Source organism: Agelaius tricolor, unplaced genomic scaffold, assembly GCF_023055355.1.
Source record: "Agelaius tricolor isolate 1412-34295 unplaced genomic scaffold, bAgeTri1.0.p SCAF_15, whole genome shotgun sequence".
NCBI lineage: Eukaryota > Metazoa > Chordata > Aves > Passeriformes > Icteridae > Agelaius > Agelaius tricolor.
The window spans coordinates 13845293-13864828 of NW_027269275.1; the positions used below are offsets into that span (position 1 = coordinate 13845293).

The 19536-nt window shown below is 64.7% G+C and overlaps 4 protein-coding genes across 6 annotated transcripts; 3 read left to right on the top strand and 1 right to left on the bottom strand.

The window, feature by feature from the left end:
* The first annotated feature begins 1596 nt into the window (after positions 1-1596).
* On the top strand, positions 1597-8487 carry BCAR1 (BCAR1 scaffold protein, Cas family member). Of its 2 annotated transcripts, XM_071440505.1 has the most exons (7): positions 1597-1780; positions 2605-3294; positions 4504-4665; positions 4879-4983; positions 5412-6560; positions 6768-6857; positions 7204-8487. In XM_071440505.1, the coding sequence occupies exons 1-7, from the start codon at positions 1769-1771 to the stop codon at positions 7717-7719; spliced, it is 2724 nt and encodes a 907-aa protein (XP_071296606.1). In that variant the 5' UTR covers positions 1597-1768; the 3' UTR covers positions 7720-8487. The 2 variants fall into 2 exon arrangements, with proteins under 2 accessions (XP_071296606.1, XP_071296607.1); XM_071440506.1 differs by lacking the exon at positions 1597-1780 and having other exon boundaries at positions 2430-3294.
* Positions 8488-10627: 2140 nt separating this feature from the next.
* LOC139596139 (chymotrypsinogen 2-like) lies at positions 10628-12764 on the bottom strand. Its single transcript, XM_071440166.1, has 7 exons — positions 12716-12764; positions 12472-12575; positions 12274-12353; positions 12088-12166; positions 11402-11582; positions 10893-11026; positions 10628-10818 (listed from the first exon to the last, which is right to left on the bottom strand). The coding sequence occupies exons 1-7, from the start codon at positions 12762-12764 to the stop codon at positions 10657-10659; spliced, it is 789 nt and encodes a 262-aa protein (XP_071296267.1). The 3' UTR covers positions 10628-10656.
* Positions 12765-13564: 800 nt separating this feature from the next.
* Positions 13565-15708, top strand: LOC139596140 (chymotrypsinogen 2-like). The gene is made up of 7 exons (XM_071440168.1): positions 13565-13613; positions 13754-13857; positions 13976-14055; positions 14163-14241; positions 14747-14927; positions 15310-15443; positions 15518-15708. Exons 1-7 carry the CDS (start codon positions 13565-13567, stop codon positions 15677-15679), a joined length of 789 nt encoding a protein of 262 aa, XP_071296269.1. The 3' UTR covers positions 15680-15708.
* Positions 15709-16221: 513 nt separating this feature from the next.
* On the top strand, positions 16222-19536 carry LDHD (lactate dehydrogenase D). Of its 2 annotated transcripts, none has more exons than XM_071440170.1 (11): positions 16222-16335; positions 16606-16718; positions 16974-17115; positions 17198-17339; positions 17612-17771; positions 17848-18047; positions 18120-18248; positions 18549-18676; positions 18754-18844; positions 18933-19044; positions 19121-19536. In XM_071440170.1, exons 1-11 carry the CDS (start codon positions 16222-16224, stop codon positions 19284-19286), a joined length of 1497 nt encoding a protein of 498 aa, XP_071296271.1. In that variant the 3' UTR covers positions 19287-19536. The 2 variants fall into 2 exon arrangements, with proteins under 2 accessions (XP_071296271.1, XP_071296270.1); XM_071440169.1 differs by lacking the exon at positions 16222-16335 and adding an exon at positions 16379-16492.

The window sequence follows — 19536 nt, forward strand, 5'->3', positions numbered from 1 at the left end:
AACACAGGGAGAGGGAAAAGTGATATTCCCACTGCTTTTAAGTCCAAAAGCAGGAAGCTTATGGCCCCTCAGCACCTGCCTGTAGTCATATGGTGGCAGCTTCACCCTGAGGACACCTCAGGCATCCCAGGAGACCATCCCTGCTGGCCTGGTGGGCCCACACCAGACTCAAGGTCTCCAAAGGAAACACAGCCTGGCTTCACTGGGCAGAGTGGTGGAGGAGAGGCTGGGGATCCCTGAGCCCATCCCAAGGATGCCCCCCGTGCTCAGTGCCTGCGCTGTCACCACTGTAACCAACAAGAGGAAACCACAGTGCTGAGGCTGCGCCTGCCGGGGCAGCTGCGGTTTGCGGGCTGACCGCAGCCCCTGCCACCACCGGATGTCTCCCACCCACAGCTGTGCCTCAGTTTCCCTTTCTGCACTGATACACAGGGACACTCCAAGCTGGGGACAGTGGTGGTGGCACAAGCACTGCTTTCTGGGGAAGGGCACGCGTTTGCAATCTGGCCTCAGCTCTGCCGCTGCACCCTGGTGTGGCCTGAGAGTAACCCCAGGGGGTGACAGGAAATGCCGTGAGGGGGATGGCGGCCAGGAGGCACGGGCACAGTCAGGGGCACATTCCTGGCCTGTCTCCACACGCACCACTCGCTCACTGGCCTGCAGCTCTCACACAGGCCCACTCATTGCCCACTTGCCCATGAGCTCACTGGCTGCAGGCAGCCCTTATGTCCCTTCCCTTGGCTCTCTATGTGCTCTGGCTCTCACACGCCTGGGGAGCAGCACAGGTGTCCGTGCAGCTTGTGCATGTCCATAGGCCCTGTGCCCCCACGCAGCCCTATGTGTGCCTCCCACAGCTCCCAGCTGCAGCCGCCCTCCCAGCCTGCTCCCGGCTCTCTGCAGATGATGGCAGGGACTGTGGTACAGCATACAGGGATGCCAAACCCAGGCTTACCAGCTGTTGGGCTGTCCATGGGCCATGTAGCCAGGCTGCTCGAACAGGCCAGACAGGCAGCTGTGGTGTGCCCTTGTGTGCCAGGGTGTGCCATGTGAGCCATTGCACCTACAGCTACCCATTACCTGCCCCTTGTATGCCCCTGCTATACACACCATCCCCATTACACAGCCCAGAACTCCCCAGTTACCTTACTGTTACCCTTTATTGCACATCCATTCCACACCTGCTAGACACCTATTAACCTTTAATGACCCTTTATCATTACACACCCATTGCAGAGCCTTTTTCCTTCATTTACACATTGCATATAGCCTTTGTTACACACCAAGTGCAGGCTCACTACAACACCTGTTGCACACTCTTCAGTGCACACATCTGTTGCACGCCTGTTCCACTCCCCTTACCCTTTGTCGCAGTTGGTCACACCCCTTGGCCGGTGTCACAGCCCCTGGGCCGGTGTCACAGCCCTTGGCCGGTGTCACACACCTCTGGCCGGTGTCACACCCCTGGACCGGTATCACACCCGTTCCGCTCCCTTTACACACGCGTACCTCACCCTGCGCCCCCGTGCCCGCCCCGCCCCTCGCCTGAGACCCCGCCTATTTCCCCGCCCCTCGCCCCGGGCCCCGCCCCCCGGGCGGGCGCAGCCAATGGGGGCGGGCAGAGCGGCCGGGCCGGGCGCGCGCGGCGCTATAACGATCCCTACGGCGCCGCCGCCGCCCGCGCGCCCCGGCCCCGCCGCCCCCGGCCCGGCCCGGCCCGGCCCTCGGCCCCGCACCCGGCCCGCTGCGGCCGGAGCGGCCCCGCGGGAAGATGAACTACCTGGTGAGCGGGGACACGGGGGGAGGACACGGGGGCGTGCGCGGGGACAGGTAGGGCGCGGGGGAACGGCTGCTGGGGGGCCCTGTTGGAGGAGAAGGACGAGGAGGAGGAGGAGGAGGAGGAAGGCCTCAGCTCTCTCACCGCTCGGCCCGGGCAGGGCCTCTCCTGTGCGGCCGATCCCACTGGCGTGACCTTGGCCGAGCTCCCCCGCTCTGAGACGGCCAGGCCTTGCCTGCTCCCCTCCCTCCTGGCGGGGCAGGGAGCTGCGGGACTCGCGGGGGGCCCAGCGGGGCCAGGGGCCTCCCCAGGCCTCCGCCCTACCGGGCGGGGCGGCACCGGCGGCGGGCAGGGCCGCGGGACAGCCGGGAGTCCGGCCCTGCCATCCCGGGCGGGCCGCGACCCGTCCCGCCGCCGCGGCCCCGAGCAGCGCTGGCAGGTGCCGCCGGGGCCAGGCTGGGGGACCCCGCGGGGTGGAAGGGGCCCGGGCCCAACGACGGGTGCTGTGCGATGGCCACGGCTGACTCACCGCCCCGGCACTTCCTCCCAGTCGGCGGAGGGAAGGGGCGGGAGAGGCAGAGGAGGCCCCCCGAAACCGGGGAGGCGGAAGGGCCCGGCCCCTTCCCGGCACCACCTCTGGGAAGGGTGGGTTTTGCTCCAGCGAGGAATCCCGCGGTGGCTGGAACGGGGAGGTCCAGCTGGCGGGAACTGCGCGGAGAAGCCCCCGGCCCGCGGGGCTCCGTCCCGGTGCTGAGCTGCCGCCCGCCGGGATGACGCCCCACCGGCCGGCGGGGCCCGGCTCACCGCCCCGGCGCGGGGCTCTCTTCCAGAACGTGCTGGCCAAGGCGCTGTACGACAACGTGGCCGAGTCCCCGGACGAGCTCTCCTTCCGCAAGGGCGACATCATGACGGTGCTGGAGCGCAACACGCAGGGGCTGGATGGCTGGTGGCTCTGTTCGCTCCATGGCCGGCAGGGCATCGTTCCCGGGAACCGCCTCAAGATTCTCGTGGGGATGTACGACAAGAAGCAGCCGCAGCAGCAAGCGCCTGCCCCGGCACAGGGGCAGGCACCGCCGCAGCCATCTGTACCCCAGCCGGCTCTGCCCTTCCACCACCAAGGGGGCTACACCCCGCTGTCGCCCGCCTCGCAGTACACCTCCATGCACCCTGCTTATGCACCCCAAGGGGACAATGTCTATCTGATGCCAGTCCCCAACAAGGGACAGCAGGGTCTGTACCCGGGCTCAGCACCCACTGGACAGTTTCCTCCTGCCCCAGCTAAGCAGCCTTCCACCTACCCGAAGCAGGCACCTCCCCACACCTTCCCCAACCCCGGCCAGGAAATCTACCAGGTTCCCCCCTCCCTGGGCCAAGCAGCAGAGGCATACCCAGGGGGCTCTGCTAGTCCCCCCCAGGATGTCTACCAGGTTCCTCCTTCAGCTGGTCAGGCTCAAGAAATCTACCAGGTGCCACCGTCATTGGACATGAGGAGCTGGGAAGGGCACAAGCCCCAAGGAAAGGTAGGATGGGGAAACTGGACTTGGGAGTGTGTTGTGTTTGTGGGGTGCTCTGTGGTCCATGGGTACAAGTGGGTGGCACAGCTTGGGCTTCTCACCTTGGTACACTTGGAGCAGGCAGCCCATGTGCCCATTGCTGGGGTTGTGTGGGCATCCTTGCCCACACTGCTGGCAGGAGTGGGTGCACTGGGAGAGTCCCTGCAGTGGCTGAGGGTGCCCTGGGTGGTGTGAGCTGCCCCTCTTGGGGCTGGCACAGCATTCAGCACTCTGGTCCTTATGGCATCTTATGTGGGCTCTGCTCGCATCACCCAGGGCATGGCAGTGTGTTTGGTATGGGCACAGAGTGTTGGTATCCCAAGAGCTATTTTGGGATGCTGGGTTCTGGAGCTGTGGAAGTAGCTGTGGTACCCAGCACAATGCTGTGAGGTTCCTCCTGGGAGCGCGCACAGGAACAGACAGGCAGTGCCAGCGTTTCCCGACTGTGCCAGGCAGCCTGCCAGTACTTGTAGGTACACTGGTGAGGCAAGGGTGAGGCACCAGGCTGTCCCCAGCATGGAGCCTAACGGCTCCATCCTGGACACCAGCCTCCTTCTGGCTCTGCCCCTACCCTGGAACGTCATCCCGGGGAAGAGGAGTGAGGTGCTTTCAGTATCGTGTTTTCCAGGAAGGCTACTCCAACTCATACCCCTGGGAAGCAGCCAGGGAGGGGAGGGAGCTGCCAAATCACAGCCAGGGCACAAGGAACATCCGAAAAGGAAGAACCAGCCCAACACCTCAGCCCTCCTTGGCACTGGTTGGGCAGGGTGCCATTACCCTCCGGGTTTGGTTATTTTCCGCTCTGGTGTCACCATGAAATGACCCATTCACGTGCGGAGCTGTGGGTAGGGAGGGGTCTCCAGGTATTGGCAGATCCCGGCCCATGCCTGGATCGGCCGTTGCTTTCTGCATGCCACGGCTGTGCCGGCCGGGCTTTGTCTCTCGCTGAGACTCTATCGCCGCTATAAATAACCGGTGATATCATCCCGTCCCCGGCACCGCCGCACACCCGGCCGGGGAGCGCCCTCCCGTGGCACCGGGCAGGCCCTGATTCCAGGCAATCCAGTACGGAATCCAAACCATCCTCTCTCTGGCCCCGTTGCTGGGTTTTGGGGGAACGATGCAGGGTGGGAGATGCTCGGTAGTGCCCACATCATGTCTTTTCCCTCTTTCCAGGTGCTGGTGCCCACCCGTGTGGGCCAGGTATATGTCTATGACTCCCCCAAGGGTGAGCAGGTTGAGTACGATTTCCCTCGCCACCTAATCTCCACGGGCTCCCAGGAGATCTATGATGTGCCACCTGTCCGAGGAGGGGTCCCGAGTCAGTTCAGCCAGGAGGTGAGGCTGCTTGGGGTGTCGGGAATCTCTGGATCTGCCCTTAAGAATGGGTCATAGCCTGAGATCCATACCAGGCTAAATTGCACCCAAAACTATGCTTTATGGACCTCAGTGCCACTCCTGAGCACCTCCACCATTCTCAGCTGGTCCCTGAGAGGAGGTGGGTGGCCACACCATCTCTCTGACACATCCTCCTGTGTTCCCCCTCTCCAGGTCTATGACACTCCTCCCATGGCAGTGAAGGGTCCCAATGGGCAGGACCCGGGGCAAGAGATCTACGACGTGCCCCCCAGTGTAGAGAAGAACTTGCACCAAACTGTAAGTGCTGCTGGGAAGCTCCCAGCTTCTTTGTGTAAGAATGACAAACAGATTTTTACAGGGAGAAAAATAATTTACTAAATCAGTCTCCCCAGAGATGTGATGATGTCCCTGGCACTGGAGGCTTTCAGAATGCCAAGGAATGGGTTGCTGGATGTTCACATCCAGGGGATGAGGTTGGACCAGATGTCAAAGTCCCTGCCAACCTGGGCTACTCTAGGATTTTTTGATTCCTGTGCCAAAGGGCAGGGGCATCCCTGAGGTGCATGGCTTCATCCCAGTGCCCACCCAGTGATGGATGCTCCTGGGAGGGGAAGGTGGATGCCCTCGCATGCCCTGCAGCTTGGGGCAGCCAGCCCGTGCCTCCACACCTGCCCCAGGCCAGCTCTCCCAGCAGTGCTGACAGTGCCACTGCTCTGCCCTTGCAGGTGTACGATGTCCCCCCCTCAGTGAGCAAGGACGTGCCCGATGGCCCAGCACGGGAGGAGACCTACGATGTGCCACCTGCCTTTGCCAAGCAGAAAGCCTTCGACCCCTCCCGCCACCCCCTGATCCTGGCCCAGCAGGAGCCCTACTTGCCAGAGGATGTCTACGATGTGCCCCCGGCAGCTGGGAAAGGTGCTCCTGAGCTGCCACTCTCCCATGAGATCTACGATGTGCCCCCCAGCCTCAAGAAGCTGGGGGGATCCAGCTTCCCCTCCCAGGAGGTGTACGATGTGCCCCGGGACCTGCACGCCCCGGGCAAGGGCTCAGTGGACACGGAGGGCGAGTACATCTACGACGTCCCACCACAAGTAGACCGCGAGGCCAAGGGTGCTGATGCCAAGCGCCTCTCGGCTTCCAGCACAGGCAGCACCCGCAGCAACATCTCCACATCCTCGCTGGACGTGGTGCCTGTGAAGGAGCCGGCTAAGGGAGCCGGCAAGGAGTTCTCCCTGGACTTGGATGCCGCCATGGAGACACTGGCCAAGCTCCAGAGTGGCGTCAGCAGCGCTGTCTCCTACCTCATGTCCTTTATCAGCACCAACTGGCGCAGCCCCGAGCACATGGAGGCCAATGCTGCCAACATCCGTGGGGCAGCCGAGGGCGTCCGGACGGCCCTCCGGGACCTGCTGGAGTTTGCCCGGGGGGCAGTGGGCAATGCTGCCCAGGCCTCTGACCGCTCTCTCTACACCAAGCTCAGCAAGCAGCTGCAGAAGATGGAGGAGGTCTACCAGGCCCTGGCACGGCACGGCCAAGCGCTGGACGCTTGCCACTGGGCCCCCAGTGCTCTGGCCAGCAGCAAGCCGGGCACAGACGACTTGGAGCACTTCATCATGCACTCACGTGGTGTTCCTGATGACACTAAGCAGTTGGCTTCCTTCCTGCATGGCAATGCCTCCCTTCTCTTCAAACGGACAAAGCCGGCAGGGGAGAGTGGTGGCCATGGGCCCCCTCACCCCTCCGACAAGGCCAGCAGCATCCAGTCACGGCCCCTGCCCTCCCCTCCCAAGTTGCTGGCCCAGGAGTCACCTGACGGGCCCTACGAGAACAGCGAGAGCGGCTGGATGGAGGATTATGACTATGTCCATCTCCAGGTGGGCACGGGTATGGGGGCTGCTTCCCACAGGGAGTGTTTATGATGGTAGCTCTCTGCTACAGGGGGAATTAGGCAGCTCTGCTTCTACCTATGTTTTGCTCTTACCCTCCAGCTTGAGGGCTTTGTGGACCAGGGATGTCCCAGGGCAGGGGGGCTCTCTGGCAAGGCTGATGTCACTGACCCCTTCCATGTCATGCCCCTGCAGGGCAAGGAGGAGTTTGAGAAGACCCAGAAGGAGCTGCTGGAGAAAGGCAACATCATCCGGCAGAGCAAGGATCAGCTGGAGCACCAGCAGGTAAGGGCACTGGGACAGGCAGGTGGGTGCTGCTATGCACAGGGCCCCATGTCTTGCTTCTGTTGTAACCTCTGCTGCTGGTCTGACCACAGCCTTCTTCCCTGGATGTTCTCATGGTGCATTCTACCTTGCCTTCCATACCAGTGCTGTGCTAGTAAAGAGGGGAGTAGGCACTTTGATCCTGGAGAGGAGCCTAGCATGGCTGTCCTGGGGCTGGTGCTGTCTCTCACTGTGTTCCCTGGGGCTGGTGCTGTCTCTCACTGTGTTCCCTGGGGCTGGTGGCTCCATGGAGGGGAGCAGGTGCTGGCTCAGTGGCCACCCTGCCCCATGCCTGTCTCTCCCACAGCTGAAGCAGTTTGAGCGGCTGGAGCAGGAGGTGACGCGCCCCATCGACAACGACCTGTCCAACTGGAGCCCCCCCCAGCACTACAGCCCCGCGCGGGGCGGGGGGACACTGTGTCCTGCTGACCGCCAGCTCCTCCTCTTCTACCTGGAGCAGTGCGAGGCCAACCTCACCACGCTCACCAATGCTGTCGATGCCTTCTTCACTGCTGTCAGCACCAACCAACCTCCCAAGATCTTTGTGGCCCACAGCAAGTTTGTCATCCTCAGTGCCCACAAGCTTGTCTTTATTGGGGACACGCTGTCCCGCCAGGCCAAGGCCCAGGACGTCCAGCACAAGGTGATGCACTACAGCAACCTCCTCTGTGAGATGCTCAAGGAGATCGTGATGACCACCAAGGCAGCCGCCCTCCACTACCCGTCTCCTTCCGCCTCCAAGGACATGGTGGAGCGTGTCAAGGACCTCGCCAACAGCACGCAGCAGTTCAGGATGGTGCTGGGCCAGCTGGCAGCCATGTGAGGGCCACTGTCCCCTCTGTCTGGCCCCCGCCCTTCCGCAGACACGCATTCCCCTCCATGCAAGTCCTCTCCACCCGGTGTAAGCAGACATGTACATAGAGACTCCCACGCACACCGGAGGGCTGGGGCTCTCTGGGAATAGAGGTGAGGGGCTGCAGCCATCATACCCCTTCCTCCTCTCTCTGGCCAGGGGCCAGGAATGGTTTGAGCTGGGCCCGTAATGAAGCAAAGCTGGGAGATGGATCTGTGTCCACTCCTTCCCCACTGTCCTCTCTCCATACAAACCCGGCAGCCAGTTCTGGGCTGAAGGGCATGGGGCCAGGTCCCTGGCGAGCCAAGGATGTGCTTGGCAATTTGAGATGCCCTTTGTGATGCTGTGGCTGCTCTGCTCTCGGGAGGAATCTGCGGTGGACTCTGGAGAACTCCACGGCGGCCAAGAGATTCTAATGGTGTGGAAGCCATCCCCTGTGATGGTGGGACAGTGTGACAGAGATGGGTTGTACTGTCCCCTTGTGTGCTGGAGGCTGGGGATAGGGGTCCCCAGGGGGGTTAGGGGTCGTGGAGAGCTGCTGGGGCAGGAAGGGGCTAACTTGTGCGTTCTCACGTCTCGGGTTGTGCTACAGTACCAGCTGTAACCGAAACGCGAACCGAAATTGGTGCCTTTTGAACACAGGGGAAGCTTCCGCTGGTTCCCGGAGCTACCACGTGGCAGCCCCCTCCAAAACTTGGCCCCAAGTCCCTCAGCAGTATAAAGATTTGCCTAGAAACACCCCTTATCTCCTGGGTATCTGCATGTGCCTGCTGGGGTGAGGGAGAGGCCCTGTGGCAGGACTGGGGCGATCCTGTCCTCCTAAAAAAATTCCTAGCCTTTGGAAACTGCTGGTGCACAGAGGGTTACTGGGATGCAAGGGATGGACCTAAGAGGGTTGGGGGGAAATGAAGGGTGGCAGTGCAGGGCATTGGGGTCACATGGCCCTAGAACCAGTATCAGATGAGTGTCCCTCACAGCACCTTGCCAGAGGCCATGGTCATCATGGGCCCTATGGGTTTGGTGTGGCAGAGAGGATGGTAGCCCGTGACCCCAAGCATTCCTGGTCCTGGCTATCCATCCCTTACCGAACCTCAGGAACCATGGCACCCTCTCTGCTACTGCCCTGGAATCAGCACACCAATGGACACGCCACAATCGACAGCTCCTCACGTATGTCCTCATCACCAACCCCTACACTGCTGTCACCCCCAGCCCCATGATCGCCCTCATGCCCACGGTACCGACAGGGAACCAGAGCCCGGTGCCACGCAGGTGCTTATTGAGGGCCTTGCGGGTGACACCAGGCTCCACCGTCACCGAGAAGTCCTCGAGGCTCAGCTCTGCGATGGCGTCCATGCGGCTCAGGTCAAAGCAGACGCCGCCCTGGCACAGGGGCACCCGGGGCTGTGGGCATGGCCGGGCACCCAGAGGCCCTGGGGGTCAGAGGTGCCGGGGCAGCCCATACCTGCACGGCATTGACGCCTCCTTCCAGGCCCGTCCCCGTGCCGAAGGGCACCATGGGCACACGGCAGCGGTGACAGAGGGCTGCCAGCTCCTGCACCTGCCCCACCGCCTGGGGCCACACCACCACGTCCGGGGGGGCACAGCTGGGGCACAGGCAGCACCATTGACCAACTGACTTGACCCTCCCCATGGCCCTTGCCCAGCCTGGCGCTTGTCACATGCCCCTTCCCTTCCCCACGGCCCCTTGTCTACCCAAACATTTCCCATTCCCAGACCCAGCCCTTCCCGCATGACCCTTCCCCTTCCAATGGCTCTTGCCTTCCCCACCTCTTCCCTTCCCTATGACCCTTCCCCTGGTCCTTCCCCTGCCCAGGGCTCCCACTCCCAGGGGCACTCACGGGTGCATGGACTCATCGTGGCCGTGCTGCTCCCGCACCGCTGTGGCCGTGGAGACATTGGGGGCCCCGACCACGGCCCTCAGGGCCTCCACGAAGTCAGGGGGCAGCGAGGGCTGGGGGGGGGAAAAACGAGCACCCGTCAGGGATGCCCTGGGGAGGGTCTGACCGCGGGCACGAGGCCGAGTGGCCACGTCAGGACCTGAGTGGCCTTTGGAGCCCCGGCCCCACCTTGGAGCAGCAGCTGCGGCGCCCCAGGGCTCCCGCCAGCGCCAGCACCCTCCCCAGGGCCATGCTGCAACGGGACAAGGAGGACGGGAACATGGGAACTGCACAGGACCGGGACATTGCCCTCCCCCGCAGCCTGTCTGGCCCTCCCCCACGCTGACACCTTAAGGTGGCTCCAGCCACACGCCCGTGTGGCCCTGCCAGAGGGACCTGGGTCCCACCAGTGCTCGTGTTCCTGTGCTGTCCCCTGCCTGGGCCGAGTCACTGCGTTCACCACGGTCCCACCATCACAGGTGTCCCCGTGCCTGCTCAAGTGTCCCTGCAGCAGGACAGGGGTCCATGACCCCATAGGAGACCACATAGCTCCACACACCTCCCTTCCCAGAGAGGAGTCACCATGTCCCATTGCCCATCTGTCCCCATTCCCAGTCAGGGGTCCCCATGCCCCCTGTCCCACTGTTCCCGTGCGCAGCCAGGTTTCTCCATTTGGGCACAGGAGTCACCATGTGCCCCTGTCCATCTGTCCCCATTCCCAAGCAGGTGTGCCCAAGTCCCCCTGTCCATCTGTCCCCGTTCCCAGCCAGGTGTCCCCATGCCCCCTGTCCATCTGTCCCCGTTCCCAGCCAGGTGTCCCCATGCCGCTCAGCACTCCTGCACAGGTGTCCTCCTGCCCAGAGAATTGACCCCAGCCCACCGCATGCCCCCACCCTCAGCCGGGGGTCTCCCGGCCACCCGCCTGCCCCGTGCCCCGCTCCCGGGCGTCCCGGCGTGGTGACAAAGACACAGTGTGCTCAGGGGGTGGCAGCGTTTATTGCAGGCCTCAGTTGGCCTCCAGGATGGAGTCGATCCAGTCGCGGAGCTTGGTGACGCGGGCGTACACGCCGGGAGTCTTGGTGTCGCAGGTGCTGCTGCCCCAGGAGACGATGCCCACCAGGTTCCAGGCGCCGTCCTTCTGGCACACCAGCGGGCCCCCGGAGTCGCCCTGCGCGGGGCAGCGGGTGAGCGCCGGCCCGGGGCCCGGGGCCAGCGGGGCCAGCGGGGGCCGGGGGCACCTACCATGCAGGAAGAGGCTCCGTCGGCACCGGCGCAGACCATCACGTCGCGGATGCGGAAGCCCCAGAACTCCTTGCACTGGGCGTTGGTCAGCAAGGGCAGAGCCACCTGCTGCAGCACCGCCGGAGTGTGCGCGGCTGCGGGGACAGGGCAGCGTCAGCACCGGCACCGGGAGCGCAGCGGGAATGGGGAAAGGGGCTGGGACGGGGAGGGCGGCACCGTGAGAATGGTGGAGATGGGGACAGGATTGGGTCAGGCTTGGGGAATGGTGATGGGATGAGGAATGGGACTGGGACAAAAATGGGCATATGGGGATATGGGAATGGCACGGGGATTCGGATTCAGATTGGCATGGGGACCGGATGGGAGATTGCCATGAGCATTAGGATTCCGATGAGGACAGGGACTGACCATATGGATGAGGAAGGGGACAGGCAAGACAGCAGACAAGGACGGGGATTTGGATGAGGCAGGGGACAGGAATGGGGATGGGGACAAGAAAGTGCGGTCACCGTTGGAGTCAGTGAGCCCCCAGCCGGTGGTGACGCAGGTCATTCCCCCCGGGAATTCGTCAGTGGCCTTGGGCAGGCAGACGGGGGACACGCGATCCGACAGCTGCGCCGGAGTGGCCAGTTTGATCAGGGTGATGTCGTCGTGGATGGTCAGCATGTTGAACTTGGGGTTCTTGAAGACCTGAAGCACGCAGCACTGCTCTCAGCACCTGCACCCCCTGCCAGGGCGCCGGGCACTGGGCACTCCACAGGGATCAGTAGGGACCTTGGGGACCAATGGGGGCTCCGGGGCTGCTCCTGTGGGTCCCGTGATGGCAGGGTGTCTGAGCTGCAGGGCCCAGTCCCTGGGACACTGGGGAGCAGGGACACCCCAGGTCACGTCCCCTGCCCGGATGAAATGGACCCTGAGGCCTGAGCCCCTCTCCCTTGGGAGTTCCTGGGAACACGGGGACATCCAGGGCACCGGACCTGAAGGATGAGTGGGAGCAGGGACACCCCAGGGGACTGCAGTGCAGGGATGTGGGACACCATGGACACCCCGGGGAACCCTGACCCTCCGGAGAAGGGGACCCGGGGACTCCTCAGGAGCACAAAGCCCAGGACAAGGGGGACCCGGACATAAGCCCCCAGGCCGCCTGTGGTGGCCGTGGGATCCCGCAGGCACACGGACCCCGCCCCGCAGGTACCTTCTCGATTTTCAGTTCCTGCTGATCAGGGCCGGGGGCGTCCTGGTCGTAGGCGCCCACCACCACGGTGTCGGTTTTCCTGGGCACAGGCAGGCACTGAGCACGGCACACCGGCACAGCGGGTTCCCAGGGCACCCTGTGCCCGTGCCCAGCCCCGGCCCGGCCGGCAGCACAGACGGTGCCTACCTGATGCCGCAGTGGGCAGCGGTGACCACCCAGTTCTCGCTGATCAGGGACCCGCCGCAGAAGTGGAAGCCGTTGTTGCGCTGCCGGGGAGAGCTGCCCTCAGCACCCGGCACCAGCGCCGCCACCAACGCCGGCGTGCTCCGTGCCCGGCCCGCACACGGCACCCACCCCTGCCCCCGGCCCGCCCCGGCCTCTCACCTGCAGGGACACCTGCCATGGCCAGGACCCTGCCACCGCCGCCTCTCCGTTGACGATGCGGTTGTAGCCACGGATGACGGGTGTGATGGCGGGCACGCCGCAGTCTGCGGGGCACAGGCGGCCGTGGGACGGCGGCTCCGGCCACCCCGGCCCCGTGTCCCCTCCCCACCGCTCCCGCCCGCCCCAGCCCCGAGCCCACCCCGCCAAGCCCCACGACCCCACGCACTCTCAGGGAGGGCGGCACGGGCAAAGCCCGCCAGGGCCAGGCAGCTCAACACCCACAGCAGAGCCATTGCCACTTGTGAGGACTGACCTGCCCGGCACCCGCTGGCTCTTATATGCACCCCTGGGCACCTCCCCGCTGCCGCTGGCCTTGCCACTGTGGCCTTGGGAGATGGCGTGGCAGCCGGTATGGTGCTACTGGCATATTGCCAGTACTGGAAACTTCTCACACAACTCTTTCACATCCCAGGCACCTGGACCTCTGGATGAACCCCTGTCTGGGTGGCAGTGGTATGGTGCCACCGGCATATTGCCAGTACTGGAACCTTCTCACCAAACTCTTTGGTGTCCCAGGCACCTGGAGGTCTGGATGAACCCCTGTCTGGGTGGCAGGCTGGAAGGGCTCTACAGACCCAGCCCTTGGTGAACTCCGTGGTCCTTCTGAACTCCACAACTCCATGACAAATTGTGCGGGCAGCCCAGAAAACCCCACTGTATCTTTGGCTACAACTGCAGCATCCTGAGCAGCACATCAAGGGAGGGGATTCTGCTCCTCTACTCCACTATGCTGAGACCATGCATGCAGTGCTGTGCCCAGCTCTGGGACCCCAGTTATGAAGGACATGGGCGAGCTGGAATGATTCCAAGGATATTTAGGAGCCAGCATTTAGTCCAGGACAGCGCTGTCCCACAGCCATAGCCAAGGATATTGGCTCCAGGTGCCATGTTCCCAGGCCATTTCCTGAGAGAAATTCCAGCTGCCACGCCATCTCCCAAGGCCACAGTGGCAAGGCCAGCGGCAGCGGGGAGGTGCCCAGGGGTGCATATAAGAGCCAGCGGGTGCCGGGCAGGTCAGTCCTCACAAGTGGCAATGGCTCTGCTGTGGGTGTTGAGCTGCCTGGCCCTGGCGGGCTTTGCCCGTGCCGCCCTCCCTGAGAGTGCGTGGGGTCGTGGGGCTTGGCGGGGTGGGCTCGGGGCTGGGGCGGGCGGGAGCGGTGGGGAGGGGACACGGGGCCGGGGTGGCCGGAGCCGCCGTCCCACGGCCGCCTGTGCCCCGCAGACTGCGGCGTGCCCGCCATCACACCCGTCATCCGTGGCTACAACCGCATCGTCAACGGAGAGGCGGCGGTGGCAGGGTCCTGGCCATGGCAGGTGTCCCTGCAGGTGAGAGGCCGGGGCGGGCCGGGGGCAGGGGTGGGTGCCGTGTGCGGGCCGGGCACGGAGCACGCCGGCGTTGGTGGCGGCGCTGGTGCCGGGTGCTGAGGGCAGCTCTCCCCGGCAGCGCAACAACGGCTTCCACTTCTGCGGCGGGTCCCTGATCAGCGAGAACTGGGTGGTCACCGCTGCCCACTGCGGCATCAGGTAGGCACCGTCTGTGCTGCCGGCCGGGCCGGGGCTGGGCACGGGCACAGGGTGCCCTGGGAACCCGCTGTGCCGGTGTGCCGTGCTCAGTGCCTGCCTGTGCCCAGGAAAACCGACACCGTGGTGGTGGGCGCCTACGACCAGGACGCCCCCGGCCCTGATCAGCAGGAACTGAAAATCGAGAAGGTACCTGCGGGGCGGGGTCCGTGTGCCTGCGGGATCCCACGGCCACCACAGGCGGCCTGGGGGCTTATGTCCGGGTCCCCCTTGTCCTGGGCTTTGTGCTCCTGAGGAGTCCCCGGGTCCCCTTCTCCGGAGGGTCAGGGTTCCCCGGGGTGTCCATGGTGTCCCACATCCCTGCACTGCAGTCCCCTGGGGTGTCCCTGCTCCCACTCATCCTTCAGGTCCGGTGCCCTGGATGTCCCCGTGTTCCCAGGAACTCCCAAGGGAGAGGGGCTCAGGCCTCAGGGTCCATTTCATCCGGGCAGGGGACGTGACCTGGGGTGTCCCTGCTCCCCAGTGTCCCAGGGACTGGGCCCTGCAGCTCAGACACCCTGCCATCACGGGACCCACAGGAGCAGCCCCGGAGCCCCCATTGGTCCCCAAGGTCCCTACTGATCCCTGTGGAGTGCCCAGTGCCCGGCGCCCTGGCAGGGGGTGCAGGTGCTGAGAGCAGTGCTGCGTGCTTCAGGTCTTCAAGAACCCCAAGTTCAACATGCTGACCATCCACGACGACATCACCCTGATCAAACTGGCCACTCCGGCGCAGCTGTCGGATCGCGTGTCCCCCGTCTGCCTGCCCAAGGCCACTGACGAATTCCCGGGGGGAATGACCTGCGTCACCACCGGCTGGGGGCTCACTGACTCCAACGGTGACCGCACTTTCTTGTCCCCATCCCCATTCCTGTCCCCTGCCTCATCCAAATCCCCGTCCTTGTCTGCTGTCTTGCCTGTCCCCTTCCTCATCCATATGGTCAGTCCCTGTCCTCATCGGAATCCTAATGCTCATGGCAATCTCCCATCCAGATCCCCATGCCAATCTGAATCCGAATCCCCGTGCCATTCCCATATCCCCATATGTCCATTTTTGTCCCAGTCCCATTCCTCATCCCATCACCATTCCCCAAGCCTGACCCAATCCTGTCCCCATCTCCACCATTCTCACGGTGCCGCCCTCCCCGTCCCAGCCCCTTTCCCCATTCCCGCTGCGCTCCCGGTGCCGGTGCTGGCGCTGACGCTGCCCTGTCCCCGCAGCCGCGCACACTCCGGCGGTGCTGCAGCAGGTGGCTCTGCCCTTGCTGACCAACGCCCAGTGCAAGGAGTTCTGGGGCTTCCGCATCCGCGACGTGATGGTCTGCGCCGGTGCCGACGGAGCCTCTTCCTGCATGGTAGGTGCCCCCGGCCCCCGCTGGCCCCGCTGGCCCCGGGCCCCGGGCCGGCGCTCACCCGCTGCCCCGCGCAGGGCGACTCCGGGGGCCCGCTGGTGTGCCAGAAGGACGGCGCCTGGAACCTGGTGGGCATCGTCTCCTGGGGCAGCAGCACCTGCGACACCAAGACTCCCGGCGTGTACGCCCGCGTCACCAAGCTCCGCGACTGGATCGACTCCATCCTGGAGGCCAACTGAGGCCTGCAATAAACGCTGCCACCCCCTGAGCACACTGTGTCTTTGTCACCACGCCGGGACGCCCGGGAGCGGGGCACGGGGCAGGCGGGTGGCCGGGAGACCCCCAGCTGAGGGTGGGGGCATGCGGTGGGCTGGGGTCAATTCTCTGGGCAGGAGGACACCTGTGCAGGAGTGCTGAGCGGCATGGGGACACCTGGCTGGGAACGGGGACAGATGGACAGGGGGCATGGGGACACCTGGCTGGGAACGGGGACAGATGGACAGGGGGCATGGGGACACCTGCTTGGGAATGGGGACAGATGGACAGGGGCACATGGTGACTCCTGTGCCCAAATGGAGAAACCTGGCTGCGCACAGGAACAGAGGGACAGGGGGCATGGGGACCCCTGACTGGGAATGGGGACAGATGGGCAATGGGACATGGTGACTCCTCTCTGGGAAGGGAGGTGTGTGGAGCCATGTGGTCTCCTATGGGGTCATGGACCCCTGTCCTGCTGCAGGGACACTTGAGCAGGCACGGGGACACCTGTGATGGTGCGACCATGGTGAACGCAGTGACTCGGCCCAGGCAGGGGACAGCACAGGAACACGAGCACTGGTGGGACCCAGGTCCCTCTGGCAGGGCCACACGGGCGTGTGGCTGGAGCCACCTTAAGGTGTCAGCGTGGGGGAGGGCCAGACAGGCTGCGGGGGAGGGCAATGTCCCGGTCCTGTGCAGTTCCCATGTTCCCGTCCTTGTCCCGTTGCAACATGGCCCTGGGGAGGGTGCTGGCGCTGGCGGGAGCCCTGGGGCGCCGCAGCTGCTGCTCCAAGGTGGGGCCGGGGCTCCAAAGGCCACTCAGGTCCTGACGTGGCCACTTGGCCTCGTGCCCGCGGTCAGACCCTCCCCAGGGCATCCCTGACGGGTGCTCGTTGTTCCCCCCCAGCCCTCGCTGCCCCCCGACTTCGTGGAGGCCCTGAGGGCCGTGGTCGGGGCCCCCAATGTCTCCACGGCCACAGCGGTGCGGGAGCAGCACGGCCACGATGAGTCCATGCACCCGTGAGTGCCCCTGGGAGTGGGAGCCCTGGGCAGGGGAAGGACCAGGGGAAGGGTCATAGGGAAGGGAAGAGGTGGGGAAGGCAAGAGCCATTGGAAGGGGAAGGGTCATGCGGGAAGGGCCGGGTCTGGGAATGGGAAATGTTTGGGTAGACAAGGGGCCGTGGGGAAGGGAAGGGGCATGTGACAAGCGCCAGGCTGGGCAAGGGCCATGGGGAGGGTCAAGTCAGTTGGTCAATGGTGCTGCCTGTGCCCCAGCTGTGCCCCCCCGGACGTGGTGGTGTGGCCCCAGGCGGTGGGGCAGGTGCAGGAGCTGGCAGCCCTCTGTCACCGCTGCCGTGTGCCCATGGTGCCCTTCGGCACGGGGACGGGCCTGGAAGGAGGCGTCAATGCCGTGCAGGTATGGGCTGCCCCGGCACCTCTGACCCCCAGGGCCTCTGGGTGCCCGGCCATGCCCACAGCCCCGGGTGCCCCTGTGCCAGGGCGGCGTCTGCTTTGACCTGAGCTGCATGGACGCCATCGCAGAGCTGAGCCTCGAGGACTTCTCGGTGACGGTGGAGCCTGGTGTCACCCGCAAGGCCCTCAATAAGCACCTGCGTGGCACCGGGCTCTGGTTCCCTGTCGGTACCGTGGGCATGAGGGCGATCATGGGGCTGGGGGTGACAGCTCTGGAGGTACTGGGGATTCCTTTAGGCCTGGGCATTGTGGGAGTGTTGGGGGTGCTGTGGTGTCCACAGTTATGCTGTGCTCCCAGGGGTGCCCATGTGAATGGGAATGCCACGGCCCCATTGCTTTTGGGAGTGCCCATAGTTTTGCTGCGGCTGAAGTCCCAGCAGTGTTGATGTGTGAGTGGACACCATCCCCACCTGCCTCCCCTGCCCATCCCCTGCTTGCAGACCCTGGGGCTGATGCCTCGCTGTGTGGCATGGCAGCCACGGGTGCCTCGGGCACCAACGCCGTGCGCTATGGCACCATGCGCCCCAACGTGCTCAACCTGCGCGTGGTGCTGCCGGACGGGCGCCTGCTCCACACCGCCGGCCCCAGCCGCCAGCCCAGGTGGGCGCTGGGGGCTGGGGGGCCATGCTGGGCCGGCCCTGTGCCAGGTGAGTGCCTGCTCACCAGCTCTGTGCAGGAAGCGGGCGGCTGGCTACGACCTGACCTCGCTCTTCGTGGGCTCTGAGGGGACCCTGGGCTTCCTGACCCAGGCCACGCTGCGCCTGCACCCGCTGCCTGAGGCCACCACTGTCACCATCGCCTCCTTCCCCAGCGTGGGGGCAGCTGTGGCCTGCACTGTCCAAGTGCTGCAGGCCGCCGTGCCCGTGGCCCGCATTGGTGAGTGCCCGCAGCCAGAGATGGGGGTCCGGGTGCCAGTGCTGGAGCCCAACACTGCCTCCTCCCACCCAGAGTTCCTGGATGAGGTGATGGCTGATGCCTGCGGCCGCTTCAGTGGGATGGGGCTGCCAGTGGCTGCCACGCTCCTCCTGGAACTGCACGGCTCCCGGCGTAGCCTGGCTGAGCAGCAGCAGCAGACGGGTATGGCTTGGAATAGGGAGGAGGAGGGGGTGTCTGGGGCTGGGGGCCATGATGGACACCCAGGGATGAGGGATGGGTGCCCAGGGACAGGGGGATCAGGGTTTTCTGAAGTGAAGCATGGTGCTGGGGGGCCATGATGTAGCACTGGGGTGAGTGATGGATGTCCAGGGCATGGGACAGTGGGACCAGGAGTATCCCAGGATGTGGAGGGGTGCCCAGGATGAGCACTGGAGGTCCTGGGTAAGGGCTGGGTGCCTGGGGGTGCCGTGGGTCCTGTCCCAGAGCTCCTGTCACCTTCAGAGGAGATTGTACGACAGAACGGTGGCTCCGGCCTGGCCTGGGCGGAGGGGCAGGAGGAGCGGGAGCGGCTCTGGTCCATGCGCCACAACGCCTGGTACGCTGCCCTGGCCCTGCGGCCCGGCTGCCAGGTAGGCACAGGGGTGGGGATGAGGGCAGTGGCGCCCATGGTGCTCTGAGTGCCACAGCTCTGCCCTCCCTGGCCCAGGGCTACTCCACGGATGTCTGTGTGCCCATCTCCCGCCTGCCTGACGTGGTGGTGGAGACCAAGCAGGACCTGCAGGCCTCCAAGCTCACCGGTCAGCAGGGTCACAGCCTCCTGGGACAGAGGGGAGTGGGGGGTCGCTATCCTCCATGCCCCACCCCATCTGAGCCGTGGCCTTGCAGGACCCATGGTGGGACACGTGGGCGATGGCAACTTCCACTGCATCCTCATCTTCAACTCCCAGGACCTGGAGGAGGCCCAGCGCATCCATGCCTTCACCCAGCGCCTGGGAAGGTGGGGCCAGGGTGCTCTGGGGGGCCGGGGCTGGACGGACAGATGTCCCCATCCCCTGTCCTTCCCTGTCCCACAGGCGGGCGCTGGCAGCAGGGGGCACCTGCACCGGGGAGCACGGCGTGGGGCTGGGCAAGCGGGCACTGCTGCAGGAGGAGCTGGGCCCGGAGGGCCTGGACACCCTGCGCTCCATCAAGGCTGCACTCGACCCCCACAACCTCATGAACCCCGGCAAGGTGCTCTGAGGGGGAGCACCAGCACTGAGCTGGCACTGGGGAGCATCAGCCCCTGGAGTCAAGGCCAGGGTGGCCATGCTGCCTGCAGTGCCACTGTATGTGTCGCTACAAATCACCCCATCCCCACTTCTGGGGGTCAGGGATCCTCAAACCCCCAATAAACCCTTTGGACTCACACTGTCCGTGTGCTGCAAAGTTGTTTAGATGGATAGGAACACCCAGCCCCTTCCCAGGAGGCCCCAGTCCCAGACAGCACACA

What these genes read in the sequence shown, in the direction of transcription:
- BCAR1 (XM_071440506.1), top strand. Translation starts at nt 2,545, where the DNA reads ATGACGCCCCACCGGCCGGCGGGGCCCGGCTCACCGCCCCGGCGCGGG. An exon ending in AGAAGAACTTGCACCAAACT is followed by an intron (nt 4,984 to 5,411) that starts GTAAGTGCTGCT and finishes CTGCCCTTGCAG; the next exon opens with GTGTACGATGTCCCCCCCTC. An exon ending in ATCAGCTGGAGCACCAGCAG is followed by an intron (nt 6,858 to 7,203) that starts GTAAGGGCACTG and finishes TCTCTCCCACAG; the next exon opens with CTGAAGCAGTTTGAGCGGCT.
- LOC139596139 (XM_071440166.1), bottom strand. Translation starts at nt 12,764, where the DNA reads ATGGCTCTGCTGTGGGTGTTGAGCTGCCTGGCCCTGGCGGGCTTTGCC. An exon ending in GCTGCCCACTGCGGCATCAG is followed by an intron (nt 12,167 to 12,273) that starts GTAGGCACCGTC and finishes GCCTGTGCCCAG; the next exon opens with GAAAACCGACACCGTGGTGG. An exon ending in AGGAACTGAAAATCGAGAAG is followed by an intron (nt 11,583 to 12,087) that starts GTACCTGCGGGG and finishes TGCGTGCTTCAG; the next exon opens with GTCTTCAAGAACCCCAAGTT.
- LOC139596140 (XM_071440168.1), top strand. Translation starts at nt 13,565, where the DNA reads ATGGCTCTGCTGTGGGTGTTGAGCTGCCTGGCCCTGGCGGGCTTTGCC. An exon ending in GGCCCTGGCGGGCTTTGCCC is followed by an intron (nt 13,614 to 13,753) that starts GTGCCGCCCTCC and finishes TGTGCCCCGCAG; the next exon opens with ACTGCGGCGTGCCCGCCATC. An exon ending in CATGGCAGGTGTCCCTGCAG is followed by an intron (nt 13,858 to 13,975) that starts GTGAGAGGCCGG and finishes TCTCCCCGGCAG; the next exon opens with CGCAACAACGGCTTCCACTT.
- LDHD (XM_071440170.1), top strand. Translation starts at nt 16,222, where the DNA reads ATGGTGAACGCAGTGACTCGGCCCAGGCAGGGGACAGCACAGGAACAC. An exon ending in GGCCCCAGCCGCCAGCCCAG is followed by an intron (nt 17,772 to 17,847) that starts GTGGGCGCTGGG and finishes AGCTCTGTGCAG; the next exon opens with GAAGCGGGCGGCTGGCTACG. An exon ending in CCCTGCGGCCCGGCTGCCAG is followed by an intron (nt 18,677 to 18,753) that starts GTAGGCACAGGG and finishes TCCCTGGCCCAG; the next exon opens with GGCTACTCCACGGATGTCTG.